General features: G+C 37.7%; 2 protein-coding genes across 7 annotated transcripts in view; one reads left to right on the top strand and one right to left on the bottom strand.

Annotated features, from left to right (window-relative positions):
• The window catches only part of CCDC38 (coiled-coil domain containing 38), an 83,080-nt gene that overhangs the window by 23,870 nt on the left and 41,128 nt on the right, over positions 1-18,082 (bottom strand). The gene's annotated exons all lie outside the window — the stretch shown is intronic.
• The window catches only part of SNRPF (small nuclear ribonucleoprotein polypeptide F), a 36,435-nt gene continuing 30,105 nt past the window's right edge, over positions 11,753-18,082 (top strand). For 2 of the 5 annotated variants that reach the window (XM_073900481.1, XM_073900482.1), the window contains exons 1-3: positions 11,753-11,887; positions 13,749-13,874; positions 17,297-17,361. In XM_073900481.1, coding sequence (XP_073756582.1) covers positions 11,885-11,887; positions 13,749-13,874; positions 17,297-17,361 — 194 coding nt within the window. In that variant the 5' untranslated portion in view covers positions 11,753-11,884. Of the gene's footprint in view, positions 11,888-13,748; positions 13,875-17,296; positions 17,362-17,949; positions 18,078-18,082 lie in introns of those variants that run through there. The other 3 variants (XM_073900483.1, XM_073900484.1, XM_025882573.2) reach the window with 2 other exon arrangements.

The following is an 18,082-nucleotide window of genomic DNA, read 5'->3' as shown; positions in this document are numbered from 1 at the left end:
AATCAAAGGAAATTTAAAAATATCAAAAATATATCATCAACCTTCCAATTACACTTTCAAATATTTCACTCATTGCCATATATATTATCTTCACATATTAACTAAGTTGTTCTTGATCACTATAGTAATTACCTTTATCATCAACTATAATGCTGAGTTGCCAAAAAATTCAGTTTAAGACATAAACTGAATTAGGCCCCAAAGACAAAATCTTAGTGATCTTTTAACCAATTCTAACAATTGTCACCTTTATGTAAGATGAAAACAAGAGAGGAAGTGAGATGGTTTAGTGGCTTAGTTTCTTTATATCAGATGAGAACTAGAGAAAACATGGTGTTTTCGTGGCTCTTACCTCACAGTAAAAAGTGGCTGGGCCAGTACAGGTTTCCTGGTTCCAATCTATGTAATGTTCCTGGCCTCAGTTTCCTTATTTGGAAACAAAGGAACTGAAAGAGATTTTTTTCCTTAAGTATTTTTTTGTGACTATGTAATTAATATATGCACTGATTTCTGAACACTTGGGGAAAAAAACAGAAAAATATAAAAATAACCCATAATCTTATCACACAGAGAGAGCCACTATTAACATTTTGACGTATTTCTTTCTAGAAAGAGTATTAGAGAAAGACAGGAGAGCACATATACATACAAGTTAGGAACGGGACATAACCGGATGTATAGACAAAATCAACCAATAGGAGAATACTTACACGTACTTTGTGAAAATAAAACAAGATATCAGGCACCTGGGTGGCTCGGTCGGTTAAGCATCTGCCCTCAGCTCAGGTCATGATCCCAGGGTCCTGGGATCAAGTCCCACATCGGGCTCCCTGCTCAGCGGGGAGCCTGCTTCTCCCTCTGCCCTTCCCCCTACTTGTGTTTTCTTTCTCTCTCTCTCTCAAATAGATAAATAAAATCTTTAAAAAAAAATAAAACAAGATATGAGTTGTTCTTAAGAAAATATAATTACGTTAATTGACTCAAGAATAAATAGCAGAAAACCTGAATAGATCTATAACTATGAAAAAAACTGGAAACATTTGCAGAAACTTACTTCCATGAGATAAGTATCATTACAATCCCCATTTTACAAAATGGGGAAACTTGAGAGGCTACACGTCAAGAAATTAGCAGAGCTGGGACTTGTCAATAGTTTCCATTATCACAACCACTGTACTCTGAGAAGGTCTGGACCCCAACAAGGAAAAATTCACACTATGGTAGTGAAGTCATTTAATAATCAGGCACCCAGACCCTGTTCTGTGCTACGCATTGTTCTGGGTGCAGGGGATGCAAAGAGGAATAAGTATGCAATGGTCCCTGTGTTCAAGAAGTTTCTAGTTGAGTCCAGACAGACAAATAATTATACGGACTACACTGCAACATGCTAGTTGTTATAATAGAGGTAGAAAAAAGATGTTGTCAGAGCTCAGAAGAAGGAGTGAGGCCGTGGGCAACAAGGAAAAGCTCATATGAAAATTTCCACTTTGGCTGGCTCTGGAAAGGTAGGCAGAGGAAGGAGAGAAAGAAGGCATTCCACACAGAGGGAACAGCATGTGCAGAGGTAAAATGCTATTGATAGTCTATACATTGACTTCTTCATAAAATATTTTTTTAAAAAAGAATGCAAAGAGACATTATGTGTTATTGACAGAAGGCAATATTGCTCAGCAGCATCTTTTCCTTATTCCATCTTGACAAAAACTGCTGTTAGTTCATGTTAAAATGGTCGTGATATTTGGCAAAAATCTACTGTATTCTTCCTTAATGAGTTATCAGAGATTCTGCCATGCCATTTGTCTTCTAAGCAAGTTATTATGAAGGCTGTCAGTAAAGAGTAAAGATGAGGATAAACAATATATTCAGCAGTCAGCAGGGGGCTGAGAATCTGTTCATTCAGAATCAGCAGGGGGCCGTGGGAAAATGTCTATTCTTTAAGCAAGCCTAGGAAGGACTACCATGCAAAAGAGAGGGTACGTTTGTAAGAAGTTAAGGAAGTCTTCTTCTAATTTAAACTTCTAGGAGCTTTCTGTGGGCCTTCTGCTTACAGACAGAGAATGAATAAAGCACAGCAGACACTGTGATATAAGGGTGATGTTAATTTTGACCACTCACCAAAACCTAATTCAGAGACTGACTGATGAATCTGATACTATACAGAAGGTCACGTGTATGGGTAATTAAGTTGACAGTCACAAATGTCAAAATAATTCACACTCAGTCTGCAGTACAGGGATTTCACTGTCTTAGTGAGGCGATTATTAACTGTGTGGGTAATTAAGAATTAAAGTTGCTTGTTTGTCTTCCCCAAAGTTCTTAAAGTTTGGGTTAGAAGAGCAAAGGAACAAAGTTTAGAGAAAGACAGATCTGAGCTCTGAGGCTTATTCCTTGCGGGGCTTTGAACAGGTTACTTAGCAACTCTAGCTAATAACGTCTACTTCACAGACTTGCCATACGGATTAAATGATATAATATATGTAAAGTGTTAGCACACAAGTGTTCCATAAATGGCAGTCATAACAATGCTGCTGCCAGCTTAAATATTATTATTATTATATAGATTCAAGGACAGTCTAGACTTTTCTCTGAACATAATATGTTCTGATAGGAAAAAGAAAACGTTTATTAAACCTAAACATCTATGGATAAATTAATTATATTATGAATAAAAATATATTCTGCTGATAAATTCTATCTCTTGTACTGTCACTAATGCAATCTAACTTGTTGTCTATGATCAGGCAGAAACAGAACCAGTTTTAGTTCTCCTTTTTAATTTATCACATTTCTAATTGTGATCTACTCCACTTTGAGAATCCGAGTTTAAGTATAAACAGCATCATTGAAAGAGCTCATTTTCCAGCTCATGGTTTTAAAATAATTATATTTTACTGCCGAATGTCCTCAACATGCACGGTAAGCTGAAAGGTTTAACCTAGAAAATTATTGTTACTTAAACTGGAAAACGATTCTGTCCTTTGAGAGGATAAAGGGTTAATCTCCTATAACTGAAACCCATAGTTAGAACTCAAGGGATATTATTTATTTTAATCTTCATTTTTTCCAGTTATTAATTTAAACTATCAGAGAATAACAGTATATTAAAGCTGAAAATGTCCTTAAAATGACCTATTTCAGTTCCTCAATTTGATGCAAAACTTAAGGTCTGGGGTGTAGCCAAATACCAAGTGTGGTACTTTAACATTTTTGTTTTAGAATTGCGGCACCTGTAAGTAATATATCCTGATAATTGCTAGAAGTAAATAATAGAACTAATTTGGTATGGAATAAACCAGACTTTTTCTAACTTGACTGGTTCTCACACCTAAGGATAAATTTCAGCTATTTGGAACGTTGTGGATAACATTAAATGCCTCACTTTTAGTACTTTGAATAATAGCCCACATTATTTTGATAACACATGGAAACATTCTCTAATGTCTGAAAAGTTAAAATGGTACTCAAAATCCCTCATTTTAGGTGTTGGATAGATAGCATTAGATGCAGAATATTTGGCTTTTGGAAATTTCACACATTTTCTGGCATACAATTAATATCTCTCTCAAATATTTGTCTATATTGTCTTGTTCACTGTGACTGCATTATATATTGGCCAACAAGATCAAATAAAACATTTTTTTGACAGATACACTCTTTTGGTCTAAAAATAACACAGAATGGGTTTTTCCTGCAGGCCAGTTGATGTCACTGTATAAAATTTGCACTAATTATGATAAAAAAACTAAAATAGACTTTTTAACCCTATACTTCAATAATTTTTCACCCATACACATCCAGTCATGCATGTAAAGCTGTCGTTTCCAATCTAGACCTTTTCTGATTAGTCTTAGCTATTCTGAAGCAATGCCAATCAGAGTGATTATGTTATCACCGTTGTGGCAATTAAATGCTCTATTTGTTTACTATTGAAAGCACAACTGATCTGACACACAATCAAGTTACAAATAGTTCTGTGTCTGATATTAATGAATGCCCATAATGCATTTTTCCAAAGTTATTTCTTCACAGTTAAAATGACACAGTGATTCTCAGCTAGGGGCAAGTTTGCCTCCCAGGGGACATTTGGAAATGTCGAAAGACATTTTTGATTGTCACAACTGGGAGAAGAGGAATCTAATGGGTGGAGGCCAGGCATGCTGCTAAACATCCTACAATGTACAGGTCAGGACACCTCCCCCCAACCCCCAAAACCACCCCAATGAAGAATTATCTGATCCAAAATATAAATACTTTGAAAGTTCTGGGGGTGGTTGATAGTGATGTACAACAATGTGAGTGTACTTAATGCCGATGAACTGTACACTTCAAAATTGTTAACGTGGTAAATTCTCTGTTATGTATATTTTACCACAGGGGGGAAAAAATCAGTCATGCTGAGACTGAGAGCAAACAGGAGAAGGGATTTCTAGATGGAGAGAATATCTTGTATAGTAAAGAAGCCTGGCCCGTGATTCAAAGGCAGGCATTGTGATTTGTGGGACAGAATGGAGAGAGATGAAGTTGGAGAGAAACTTCGGCAAGGAGCTTGTTTCAGGCTGCTAGTAACTGGGAACCATCCAAGGTTGGCAAGCAACAGAATAGGATGTCCAGATTTTCATTTGGTTTTGGAGGAGGGGAGTGTAGAGACAGCTCTGGTGAAAGGAGGGTAACAGGTGAAGAGGTAGGGTACCAAGGTTTATTTTTTAAAACTTTGATTCAGTGTAAACATTTGACAGATGACGAAAGTGGGGGGAGATTGTATGGAACAGGCGACTGTGGGAGAAATTCCATGAGCTTTGTTTTGTTTCATCTGTGTTGTGCAAACAGTGAAGTCCCCATTTGTACAGATTAACTTGCAAATGCCTGTGTGTCAATTAGAAATTTTACTCAAAACTCACCAATGCCACCCCATGGAAGTAGGGCAAAGAACTGCAGTATGTTTAAGGTCAATATTTAATGTTGGGGCAACATTATTTGAGGGATCCCCAGCTTTTTTACCCCCACAGGCTTCTTTTATTATCTACCCTCTACCCCAAGTTGAATCGAAGATTTATGAAACTAAAAATATCATTTATTGACAGTTTGCTTTCCTATTTTTATAAATCAGATACATATATAAATGCCAATCAGAGCTCCTGATCCATGATAATCAACCAGTATTTATATTTTGAGTTGATTTCATTCTAATAAAAGCAAAGAAGCATGAGATTTCAGTTTTATACAGTCTACATTAAGTAAATGTACAATTGTTCAACTATACTTTGATTTGTTAGTTGTTTTGCTTTTTAATAACAAAAATAGTTTGCAAAGCCCCAGTGCTACCTACAAAGTGATCCAAGTCTTTAAAAAAAGAGCAAAAACAAAAACAAAGTGATCCAAGTCTGGGGTGTGTGTGTGTTTATAAACCATCGATCTAATCTACTGATTTTCAACAGGGGGCAATTATGCCCCCCGGAGGACATTGGGCAATGTCTGGAGACATTTTTGGTTGTTACAGCTTGGGTTGGGGGGCAGGGTTGCAACTGGCATCTAGCTGGTAGAGGCCAGGGATGCTGCTACAATACATACATCCTACAATACAGGGACAGGCCTCACGACAAGAAGAGTCTGGCCCAAAAAGTCAATAGTACCAAAGGTTGAAAACCCTGGTGTAGTCTAATCCCTTCATTGTACAAATGAAGACAATGAAACCCAGAATTGTTAGATGACTCTTCCTTTTATTTCTAAAAATTTAGTTTAATTTTTAATTAGGCAAGACATTCAAGGAGTCCAAAAATAGAACATACATAAAGGTATCGAGGACTCAAAGAGACATTTCTCCAAAGATCTACAAGTGGCCAGTAATGACATGAAAAGATGCTCAACATCATTAGTCATTAGGGAAATGCAAATCCAAACTACAATGAGAAGGATTTTAAAAATTATTATTAGGTTTACTAGAATGGCTATAGTAATAATTTTTTTAAATGGAAAATAACAAATGTTTGTGAGAATGTGGAGAAATTTGGACTCTTGTACATTGCTAGTGGGAATGTAAAATGGTGCAGGCATTGGAAAACAGTTGAGTAGTTCTTCAAAAAGTTAAGCATAGAATTACCATATGACCCAACAATTCTACTTGTTATGCATATATCCAAAAGAACTTGAAAACAGTACTCATATAAATACTTGTAAATGGATGTTCATAGCAGCATTATCCACAATAGCCAAAAAGTGGAAATAACTCAAACGTCTGTCAGCAGATGCATGGATAAATAAAATGAGATATATATATGTATATATATATACATATATACACACATACACAATATTACTCAACTATTAAAAGGAATCAACTGCTACACGCTACAATGTGCATGAACCTTGAAAATATTATATGAAGTGAAAGAAGCCAGAGACAAAAGGTCACATGCTGTCTTATTCCATCTATCTGAAACATCCGAACTAGGTAGGGGCATAGAGACAGAAAGCAGAGGTGGTTGCCAGCGGCTGGGGGGAGGGGAAAATAAGAGGTGACTGCTTCAAAGGTACAGGATTTTCTTTTGAGATAATAAAAATGTTTTGGAACTAAATAGAGATGTGGTTGCAACAACATTATGAATATATTAAATTCCATTGAACTATATGCTTTAATAATTTCATACTACATGAATGTCATGAATTTCATAATAATTTCATATTACGTGAATTTCAAAATGTGTATGGTGAAAAGCTTATCTTTGGTCTACTTTCAGCTCAGTTCCTACCACACCCACCCATAGGTAACCAGTGTTCTTAGTATCTGAGGAATCCTCCAATATATTGATGCATAAAGAAACAAATGGGTAGATTGTTATCTCCCTCTCTTTTTTCACGCAGAGGTAGCATGTGATATAAGTTATTCTGTGCCAGGCTTTTCTCAGTAATTTACCTCAGAGATCTTCTGTGACATGGACACTCGTGACATCACAGGCCAGTTAATTAGTAAAATGTTCCTCAATCTGGTTCGTTTGATATTTGCTGATTATTAGATTCTGATTATGTGTCTTTGGTAAGAATACCACAGCAGTGCGTCTTCTCAATTGCATCTTGGCAAGTGACACGCTATTTTGATTTGTCCCATTGCTAACAATGGTCATTTAATCATTGGATTAAGGTGGTACCTGCCAGGCTTTTTCACTATAAAGCTATTTTTCCCACTGTGCAATTAGTTAGCAATCAATCACATAACATGTGCTATTAAATCTACTATAACAATATTTTCAGTGACATCTTCTGCTATCTTATATACTGCTCTTTTTTAACACAACCTCATGTATATGAATAAATGTCATGTGTCAATTCGGATTTTCTCAGTCTCATCTGTCTCAGGGGTCCTGCCTCTGCAATGTCTACTTCATGAGGTCCTAGGTTCCTCCACCTGAGGCTGACACCCAAGGCTCCTCCCACCACACTAAGCTGTAAAGCCTGGGCTATGCTCAGCTGGAAGATAGGACGGAACCAGTAGGTAAATTCCCTCTCAGTGCCTACGCACCCTTTGTTGGATTGTTCCAATGCAAGACATTTCAGTAAGCCTGTCCAGAGACATCCTGCATGACTGACCAACTGACTTTCTGTGAAGGATCTGTGACCAGCTCAATAACGTAAAACCTAGTGTTTGCTTCTCATTCTTCCCTGTCTTAACTTTTTGCTTCACACTTACTGCCCTGGGATTGTGCCTGCCAATAAAACATTCACACTTAAATTTTGCCTCGGGGTCCATTTACAGAGATCATGGGCTTGACACTATGGGAGAAATTTCTCTTCTATCAGAGTAATAGAAACAATTGTGTTTTTCCTGAGTGATTTTTAAAAAAAATATTATGGAAATTGGATTGTGTAACCAATCATATTTCTCTTTGCTAGGACTCCAAAAGTTTAGGGACAAATGCACAGCCCATCTCTAACCAGTGCATAAGGCAATATGGTGTAGATGTCTGTATTCTGATCTTATATCTGGTTGTATTTTTTCTTCATCCTTCATTTCTTCATTATTTCTTTGTGTGTTTTTTTATAAGAAACTTACAATCATTTGTAGAACATCCAGAAGATAAAGAATGTAGCTTAGAATAATGACAAAAGCACAAAATGAGAGACAGAGGCTATTCTGGGGCTCTCTCTAAATCATGGCGTGACCATGTTTCCATCACCTACAAAATTATAGGTTAAGACTAGGTATCTCTAGGGTTCTGTCCTAAGTTCAAAATTCAATGATTTGGCACACCTGGGTGGCTCAGTCAGTTAAGTATATGCCTCTGGCTCAGGTCATGATCCCAGAGTCCTAGGATCAAGGCCCACGTCGGGCTCCCTGCTTAACGGGGAGCCTGCTTCTGCCTCCGCCTCTGCTTCTGCTCTTTCCCCCGCTTGTGCTCTCTCTCTTTCTCTCTCAAATAAATAAAATCTTTAAGAAAAAATAAATTTAAAATTCAATGATTCATTAATACCAACTTAAGAATTGGAGCACCCTTGACTCCTAACCACAATACCAGGCTTCCCTTGAAGTATGATTCTCTCTCTCTGATGGTAGAAAGAATATGGGCTTTGCACCACCAAAAAGGCTTGGATTCTAATCTAAGTTTAGTAGTTATATGACCGAGGAAGTGAATATATTTTGAATTTTAATTTCTTCTCTAGGCAAAACACATCTTCCAAGTTTGACATAGTATGTGTAAAGCTTCTGAGGCACTCAGATTTTGCCTCCCTCCCTTCCCTCCCACTCGTTTCCCCTCACCCCTTTAAATCTACTTTGGCCATAACTGATTCAGACCATAATCATGGGAAAATAAAATGCTGAGATTATGGGAATAAAGAAAACAAAAGGAAGAGCTCATCAATTTCAAAACTAACTTTCTAAACCATCCCACTTCAGCTTGCATTTATGTTTATATTTCTATGTTTTCTATATATTTGATATATATATTTCTATGTATTTGATATAAATTGTACATATCTATAGTATTTGTACTCTACTCAAACACATTTTAGGGACAGGCAGCATTGTGTAAAGGAAAAATCTTAGGCTTTGTAGACATTTCACCTTCTATACAGCCTTTAGCAAAATACATAACCTTCCTGAATCCGTCTCCTCATCTCTAAAATGGGGCTAATACTACCTACCTGGAAGTGTTGTATTAAATAAATTATATGAAATATCCTAGCATAACATAGCAGGCGCTAAATATGTATTGGTTCCCTTCTTCTCAAAGAGGTTTTCAAGTTCCGTGAGGGCAGAGATCACATGTTGATTTTATTCACCTCAATAAATATTTCCTGGTCATTTAACAAATTACTTTTTAGATGTTTGTTTACCACTGGAATTTCTGGGTTATATGCTGAGCAGTAAAACCCAGGCCTTACCAAACTGTTCACCCTAATTAATAATTAGGGACCGTTTGCTCAGGATGTGCTCAAAATGTATTCTAGCTCATCTCAAAAAATATAAACCTCGTGTTTCCATCATATTAGAGCCAATTATTCTGATGGGTATTCTGTTGAGCCATATGCTAACCTGGCAAATACATACTTTTAAAATAATTATGCCTTTTAGCCCAGAAATTTTACTTCTAAGGATTTACTGTAAAGAATTAGAGATATACTCAAAGACTCATGTTCAAAAGTATGTCCAAAACACATTGTTTATAATGGGGGAAATGGGAACAATAAAATGATTAATAAACTAGCACATATATATAATTCCAATTATGCAAAATAGACATTACACTACATTTTAGAAGAATATTTATATGAGAATTTGCTCAATATAAAGTGAAGAAAACAAGTTAAGAACTATATGTAGATATCTTTTTTTTTTTTTAAGTGCATATGTTACAATAAATAGTACACCAAAAAAGTAAAGTCATTTTTTTTGGTGATACTAGTAATTTTTGTTTTAGAATTTCCTATATTTCCAAATTCTCACAAAATGTACATATGGTTTTTAAAATTTGAAAAACACCAATGACCTTATGCCCACTTTATTTTCAAAAAGGTAAGATTAATATTTAACGCGAGGATAAAAACCAACTTTAGGGACGCCTGGGTTGCTCAGGCAGCTAAGTAAGCATCTGACTCTTGATCTTGGCGCAGGTCATGATCTCAGGGTTGTGAGTTCAAGTCCTGTATTGGGCGTGGAGCCTACTTAAAAAAAAAACAACTTTAAACACAGCTATGTTTACAAAGATTATGGTAATACTTTTTTTCACCTCATTGAGAAGACAATTTTTTTTTAAATCAGACTTTTAAAGCATATATTGAGCTTTTGAAAGGTAACTTTATGAAGTACAAAAAGCAAAGAGTTTTCAGAGTGAAAGCCAGCTGGGTAGCCCTGGTCAAGTTACCTGCTGAGCCATTTTCCTCATCTCTAAAACGGGAGCATAACACCCAAATCACGGGCTGTATAGTAAGATTTCCATTATAGCAATTGTGAAGGAGCCTGGCACATAGTAGGAACTCAGAGTCTATACAAAGTCTCAATGTTCATTAAATGATGGTCAGACTGTAGGAAAACCCATTGAACTTCGGGGTAAATAATTCCAACTGTTCGGCATAAATAAACTACACCAAAAATTACTGTATTTTGTCAGTATTCTCCACCATTTTCACGGACATTAAAATAACAGTAAACATTCACTGAACCCTTAAATCCCAACCTCTTTCACATTATTTAATTCTCGCAAACCCTAAGGATAGTACTGTTTTTTTTTATCCTTTCTTTTTTTAAATTTTATTATGTTAGGCCATTTATAGCTGAGTAAACAAAGGTCTTTAGGAAAACAAAGGTCTTTAGGAGGAGACAAAGGCCTTACGGGGTTAAGGAACTACCCACACCATCCCTACGTGATGGACAAGAGGTTCTGAACTCAAGCTGCCTCCAAAGTCTTAGCCACTACCCACTAACCTACTACTCCATATGCAACATTCAAACTTCAATTCCAAATCCATTTTCTTAGGGCCGCAAAAACGAAACGGAAACAAAACCAAAATCCAGCACTTCCCAAAGTGCTTATTCTCCAAGAACTGCATTTAGCATTTCAGATCCAAGAGAGCTGAAAGTCTGCCCCCCCCCCGGGGGGGGGGGACGCGGAAATCAGTGAGATTCTGATCAATACCGTTACATCAGAAAGATTAAAGACTGCGCCGGGTCTCTGGTGGCAGCGCAAAAGCAACAGAGAAACAGGGAGACCACCAAACCATATTCTAGAATCCATCTAACCTCATCTAACCATATTCTGTACTTGACTTTCTTTGGTAAGTTTCACCTCTTTTGTCTAGTCCTGCTTCTCCCACTTCCTTTAAAGTGGGCTGAAATAAGCGTTACAGAATAGAGAAGGGGACTGTGGTATAAAAGCCCCCAAATCACAGAATCTGTGGGAAAGTGAGTAAGAAACTCAAGAGCCAGGAATCCGTCCTCACAGGTGTAAAATGGCAAGAAACCTCCATTAGCCATGCTGGCGAGAAATCGTGTCCGATCTATAGGGTACACAGCCGAACCCTCGAGGCAGGTGAGCAAACGAGAAACCCGGACCCGCCTCCCTGCCTTTGCAGCCTCTCCCGGACCCTCTCGGGCCAGCGGCCCCAGTGAAGTTTCCCACAGGGCTGTGCGCCGCGCGGAAGTCTAGATCGCTCGCGGCACCGCTGGTTGCCAGGAGACACTGCCCAGCCACCTTCTCCAATCAGGACGCGTCTCTCTGTGCCCAATCACAGAAGCTGAGAGAGCTGTAGTCGGAGGTGAAAGGTCACGCTGCTGTTTGGCGGCCATTTCTCTGGAAGCTCCGCGATTCGCGCCCGCGGGAGTTACGCCAGTCACGAGGGACGGACTACACCTGGGTCGGCGGCGAGTTTCCTGCATCATTTGCTTGTAGTCGCGATGGTAAGGAGGAAGAAGGAAGAGCAAGGGAGAGCGGTCACCAGCCTCGCCGGGCTTGGTGGTTGATTCGCGCGTTTCCCATTCATCCGCGTGAGGAGCCGCGCACCGGGTCGCCAGCACCTTTCTCCCTGCTTTGGGGATCTGAGGCGCGTGCTGTCCTTCCGATGCCTTTCCCTCCCCAGCAGTGCCCGGACCCCTTCCCCTCTTCGTTTGATTGTGAGCCTGAGTTATCCTTGCTGGCTGGGACCACAGGGTCGGGGTAAAGATGAAGCGGTTTTTATGTCTCACTTATCACGCCCAGAATCGGTTTTCTTTCATCATGTTGCGATTCTTAGCCCCGCGGCCCTCTAGAATACAGAGCCTAGGCATTGGAGCATTGATTTGTTCGTTGACCAAATATTTTTTGAGCTCATGCTACCTACCAGATGCTGTTCTGGGCGCCAGAATATAAGGTGAAAAGTACTAAGGCGGACCCTGCTCGAGATTTACTCAGTCGGGTATGAGAGGCAGATTATATTAAATAACATCAACATGTAATTGCAAATAATGTGCAGTGCTAAAAAGAGAACAAACAAGATGCTGTGAGGATGCGCGGTGGTACATTAGAAGAGTGGTCAGGGATGGCATCCCTGGTGGGAGGATTTAACCAGAAATCTAAATGATATGAAATAGGAAAGCCAGCCCCTTAAAGAGCAAGGGGAAGGGTGTACAAAGCACAGGGAACGTGAGCATAGGCCGCAAGGCCGGAAAGAAAGCTTGACCAGTTGGAGGAATTGACAGAAAGCCACACAGCTTGCAAGAACAGTGGTTATGATACAGGGTCGGGAAGATCTCTTAGGTCATGTTAGGAGGTCTGGATTTTACTTAAAAGTGCAGTTGCAAGCCATCGAGGCATTTTAAGCAGAGATATCCCATGATAAATATACTTGCCCTGTGGTGAGTTGGAGAAAAGAGTAAAAACTGGAGACCCATTAGGAGGTTATTGCAGTAGCCCCTCTGTTCTTTGACATCACTCTGAATATGCTAATTATCTTAGAGAGCTTTAGTAGTCAGGTTTCTTGGTTATTTTCTTTGGACTGATGGGTGAGCAGATGAGGGAAGGAAAAGTCTGAATTCACTGGGGGTTACTACTACTGGCTTACTGAATAAACAAACATTAAGTGATTGCCCATTATGTATAGGCAGCTTTGCTAAATCAAATAAGACCCACAAGACCTAGCTCCTGGAATTCAAGTGAAAGACTGTCAAATGCCATCTGTCCCTTCCTTCCTTCTGTATCTTGGTATTGGACTCTGACATCTCTGAATTGTGTGTCCTGAGATCGCCTTGTTGTTTACTCTTCCCTCCTTTCCTCTACCTAGAACAGCCCCTTTTCCTTCTGGAAATACCTTTCATCCTTTAAAATGGAGGCATTTCTTATTTTGGGCAACCTTTCCTTTTGACTCTGGATTGATTTGGTACCCTTATACAAAGCATATCTCCTCTTACAGTATAATGTCTATTTGTATGTGTTTTGCCTCTCTTCCTCCTACTTTGAGCTTGAGGACAAGGAGTGTAATCTGCTTTTTTTTTTTTTTTCCCCACTGCTTTTACCTTGTTTCTTTGTAGCCTGGTACAATGGTAATGTACAGTAGGTGTTCATTGTGTAAGTGAATACTGAATGAAATTGCCTAACTGGGTATTTAAATTTCTCTTATGCTTTTCAACAAATAGAAGTGAAAATTATGTAGTAAAGTGAGAGTGAGTCAAGAACTTGCTTTATTTGGATACGATAAAATATTGGTGATTTGGTAGAGGGGAGTAGTAGGTAATGGAAACTGAGCTAAGGAAAAATAATTGAGTCCTGTTTTTGTTCTTTGTGCAGAGTTTGCCTCTCAATCCCAAACCTTTCCTGAATGGATTAACAGGAAAGCCAGTAATGGTGAAACTTAAGTGGGGAATGGAGTACAAAGGGTACCTGGTATCTGTAGATGGTTATATGAACATGCAGGTAAGCTAAAGAGATAAGAATCATTAAATTCTATTTATTTTGCTCTACCTTAACTCCTCAAAGGTTTAACTGTGATTTATAAGAATGAAATCAACCAAATTGACAAACATAAAACAAAATTCACAAATAAAGTCAAGGTCAGGCAGGATATTGTAACTGTGATAAACTGTTATAAACCTGTAAAACCAAAATTCAGCCACAGAATGGACTTCTAGTGGTTAAAATAAAAAGAACTCCGATATTTGAGTCACAGTGGCATAAGGAAAACACAAATGAGGTTTTTGTTTTGTTTTTTTGTAGAAAAGGCAAAACTCTGCCAACATTTAGCTCTGAAAGAAATTTTTCTTTTTTTTTCTGAAAGAAATTGTCAAGTGAATTTCTTAAGTCTTTTAATGAATGCTAAAGGCATAAAATCAAAGTAATTCAATAAAAGCATTTCTTGAGGGAGAAGACAGGCCAAACCAAAGGAACTGATGAACTGTGACTGAATGTTATGCTAGCTTCTGTAAATGTTTAGGACCAGGTGTTTTTAAAGATTTATTTATTTTAGAGAGAGAGTACCGGTGAGGGGGGGGAGGGATGGGAGAGAGAATCTTAAGCAGACTCCCCACTGAGCTTGGAGCCCAACGCGCAGCTCCATCTCATGACCCTAAGATCATGACCTGAGCTGAAATCAAGAGTCAGATGCTTAACTGACTGAGCCACCCAGGCACCCCTTGTTTTGTTTTTGTAATTGTGGTAAAATGTATCTAACATAAAATTTACCACTTTGACCATTTTCCAGTGTAGAACTCAATGGCATTAAGTGCATTCATGTTATTGTGCATCTATCACCATTACCCATTTCTGAAACTCTTAGCATCGTCCCCAACTGAAACTATACCCATTAAAAAATAACTCCCCTTTCCCTTGTCCCTTGGTAAATGTAATTCTTTCTGTCTCTGTTCTAGCTCATGTAAGTGGAATCCTATAGTATTTGTCCTTGTGTGTCTGGCTCATTTCATTTAGCATAATGTTTTTAAAATTCATCCATGTTGTGGCATGTATCAGAATTTCATTCCTTTTAATGACTGAAATAATATTCCATTGTATGTATATACCACATTTTAATCCATTTTTCTGTTGGTGTACATTTCAGTTGTTTTCCACCTTCCAGCTGTTGTGAATAACACAATGACCATGGGTGTACAAATATCTGTTAGAGGTTCTCCTTTCACTTCTTTTGGATATATATCCAGAAGTGGAATTGCTGGAATTTTTTGAGGAACTGCCATACTGTTTTCTATAGCAGCCGTATCATTTTACTTTCCACCAGCAAAGCCTAAAGGTTCCAGTTTCCTCACATCCTCACCAATACTTGTTATTTTCAGTTTCTTTGATAATAGCCATCCTCATGAGTGTAAAATACCTCATGGTTTTGATTCGCATTTCCCCAGTGTTGAGTGATAACTGCAATCTTTATGTGCTTATTGGCCATTTATGTATCTTTTTTGGAGAAATGCCTGTTCACGTCCTTTGCTCCTTTAAAAACTGGGGTGTTTTATTTCTTTGTTGCTTAATTGTAGTAGTTTCCAGCCAGGTTTTTGATGAAAGAGTTTGAAGTTATATTTTCCTGAAGCATAGGTATTTATGTGACTGATGAATGGCAGATGGATTTTAAAGGTTACTTAGATGGGTGGTCAGTCCAAGTACGAATCCCAAGTATTCCATACTGCTAGTACTTGTAGGAAGAGTACTAACAGGGGCACTTGTAGGCAAAAAGCTGAGATTTTCCTTAATTTAAGAGGTTACCACTTAAACAGATGATGCTTAGGTCCCCAAAGTTCTTATAGAGCATGGTTTTGGCCTGGAAAATTGCTCAAGCAGGAATCATTTACCAAGGCCATAGAAAAATCTGAAGAGTATACCATTCTGCTGAAAATGTTCTAGACTTTGATAGTGGTGGTGATTATACAATTTTATGAATATATTAAAAACCGCTGACTTGTACACTGTAAAAGTGAATTTTATGCTGTGGGAATTATATCGCAATAAAAGAAAGAAAGAAAGAATACCCACGGAATATTTGGTTTTAGAAGTAATGTAGTTCCTGGTGAGCCTGCCAGAGTTGTGAAATGTATCTGAGTAGCCACATTAATGATGTTTTTTAATTTATTTATTCAGCAAATGTTTATTAAGAGCCCATTATGTGCCTGGCTCTGTGTATACACCAATGAATAAAACTAAGTCACTACTTTCAAGGAGTTTGTGTTGTAGTGGGAGAAGGTAATATAATGTGATATCAGGTAATGATAGATTCTATGGAGAAAAAGAAAGCAGAAACGGGGTAGTGACAGCAGTTTGCAGTGTTAGATAGGATAGCCAGCGAAAGGTTCTCTGAGGAAGTAAATTGAAGCAGAGAAAAGATTGAGTGAGCAACTGAAGAGTGTATCAAAGAAGGAAGAGCATCTCAGTTTGAGGGAACAGAAGTACGTAGGCCTTGTGGCAGAAACTTGCTTGGTGTGTTGAAGGCACGGCAAGAAGGCCAAAGCAGAGGCACCTGGGTGGCTCAGTTGGTTAAGTGTCTGCTTTCAGATGAGGTTCAGGTCATAATCCCAGGGATCTGGGATTGAGCCCTGTGCCCCGGGCTCCCTGCTCAGCGGGGAGCCGGCTTCTCCCTCTCCTCCCAGCTTTGTGCTCTGTTGCTATCTCTGTCTTTCTTAAATAAATAAAAATTTTTTAAAAAGGCCCAAAGCAGAATGATGTAGGGGAAGAATGATAAAAAGGTTGGAGTGGTAGTCATAGAGAGCCTTTTAAGTGATTGTGGTTTCTAAAAGTAATAAAGTTTATTACCGTATGTGGAAGGAAACCTAAACATTTTCATGTAGAATTAGAGTTTCCTGAAATAACTATAAAGGTCACTCTGAATTGTTTAACTTTCTCTTAGGAACTTACTTTGCTCTCTTTGTTAGCACATAATTAAAAAAATTACTATTCAGTTCTTTGGTTTGGGTGTTCTAATATAAAAGTATTTGATAATTTAGCCATAGATTTTGTACTCTGAATTTTGTGACTTTTTTATAGCTGAATTTTTGGAAAACTTTAAAATCACAACTTATTCACAAGTTAGAGACTGTTTTCCTCAACATATTGTTTTAATGTCTAATAGAAATGTTACATGACTAAGAGATTTAAAAAATTATGTTGAAACAAGCTTTATTACATACTCTACATCCATCAATGTTAACTTTACAGAATGTTTATATGAAACCCAAAAGTACTACAGTAGTAAAAGAAAGCTAATCTATTAATTATAGGTAATTGTTGGTATAGAAAGGTCTCAGTTAATAAGTTCTCTGACCAATATTACCTAATATTTTAGGTAGTGTTACACTATTTTCCTCCTGTGTTACTATACTAATATATTTTCTTTTGATTTAAAGCTTGCAAACACAGAAGAATACATAGATGGAGCATTGTCTGGACATTTGGGTGAAGTTTTAATAAGGTAACAAAACAGCAGTAGTATATATATGGAGTGACTGGAGAGCATTAGAAATACCTGTTTAAACAGACTAGTGCCTCAATTTCAGAATCACTTTAAATCACAATTAATTTAACATATTCTACAATTAAAGAATTTTGAAATTCTTAAACTTGTCCAAGAGGATGGAAATTTTTTGGTTATTCATCCTTAAGATTTTTCTAGTGATGATAGTAAACTTTCTAGCTCATAGCTGTAACCTTTTTCAGAGGTTTTAGTTGCAAGAGCTTGGTTTTGAATTTCAGTTGGATCTGGCTGCTGTTACGGATTTTTGTTCTATTCATTTTCTTGAACTAGAGTCACACTCTCAAATTTGAGTCATTCCTTTTGGAAGATCATAAAGATACTATTTTATAACATCCACTGGGTGGATAAGTGCCATGTGCTTTTTAACAAACCAATGGTGAAAACATCTTTTAAAAAAGAAAGAAATGATACATTGTAAATTTAGCATTCAGTATTTTTATAATCAAAAATATCTAGCAATAGTAATTCAGATTTTAATGTGGTTTCCGGTTGGAACAACAAAATGGATTGTTTTTCTATTTACAGGTGTAATAATGTCCTTTATATCAGGGGTGTTGAAGAAGAAGAAGAAGATGGGGAAATGAGAGAATAGCATCTTTTGTGGGGAATCTTTTTTATATATATTTCTAGACAATAAACATTTTTTTTTTCAACTTGA

This window comes from Callorhinus ursinus, unplaced genomic scaffold, assembly GCF_003265705.2.
Source record: "Callorhinus ursinus isolate GAN/ISIS: 27379988/994484 unplaced genomic scaffold, GSC_fseal_2.0 scaffold14, whole genome shotgun sequence".
In the NCBI taxonomy this organism is placed as follows: Eukaryota; Metazoa; Chordata; class Mammalia; order Carnivora; family Otariidae; genus Callorhinus; species Callorhinus ursinus.
This window is presented reverse-complemented; position numbering and strand designations above follow the sequence as displayed.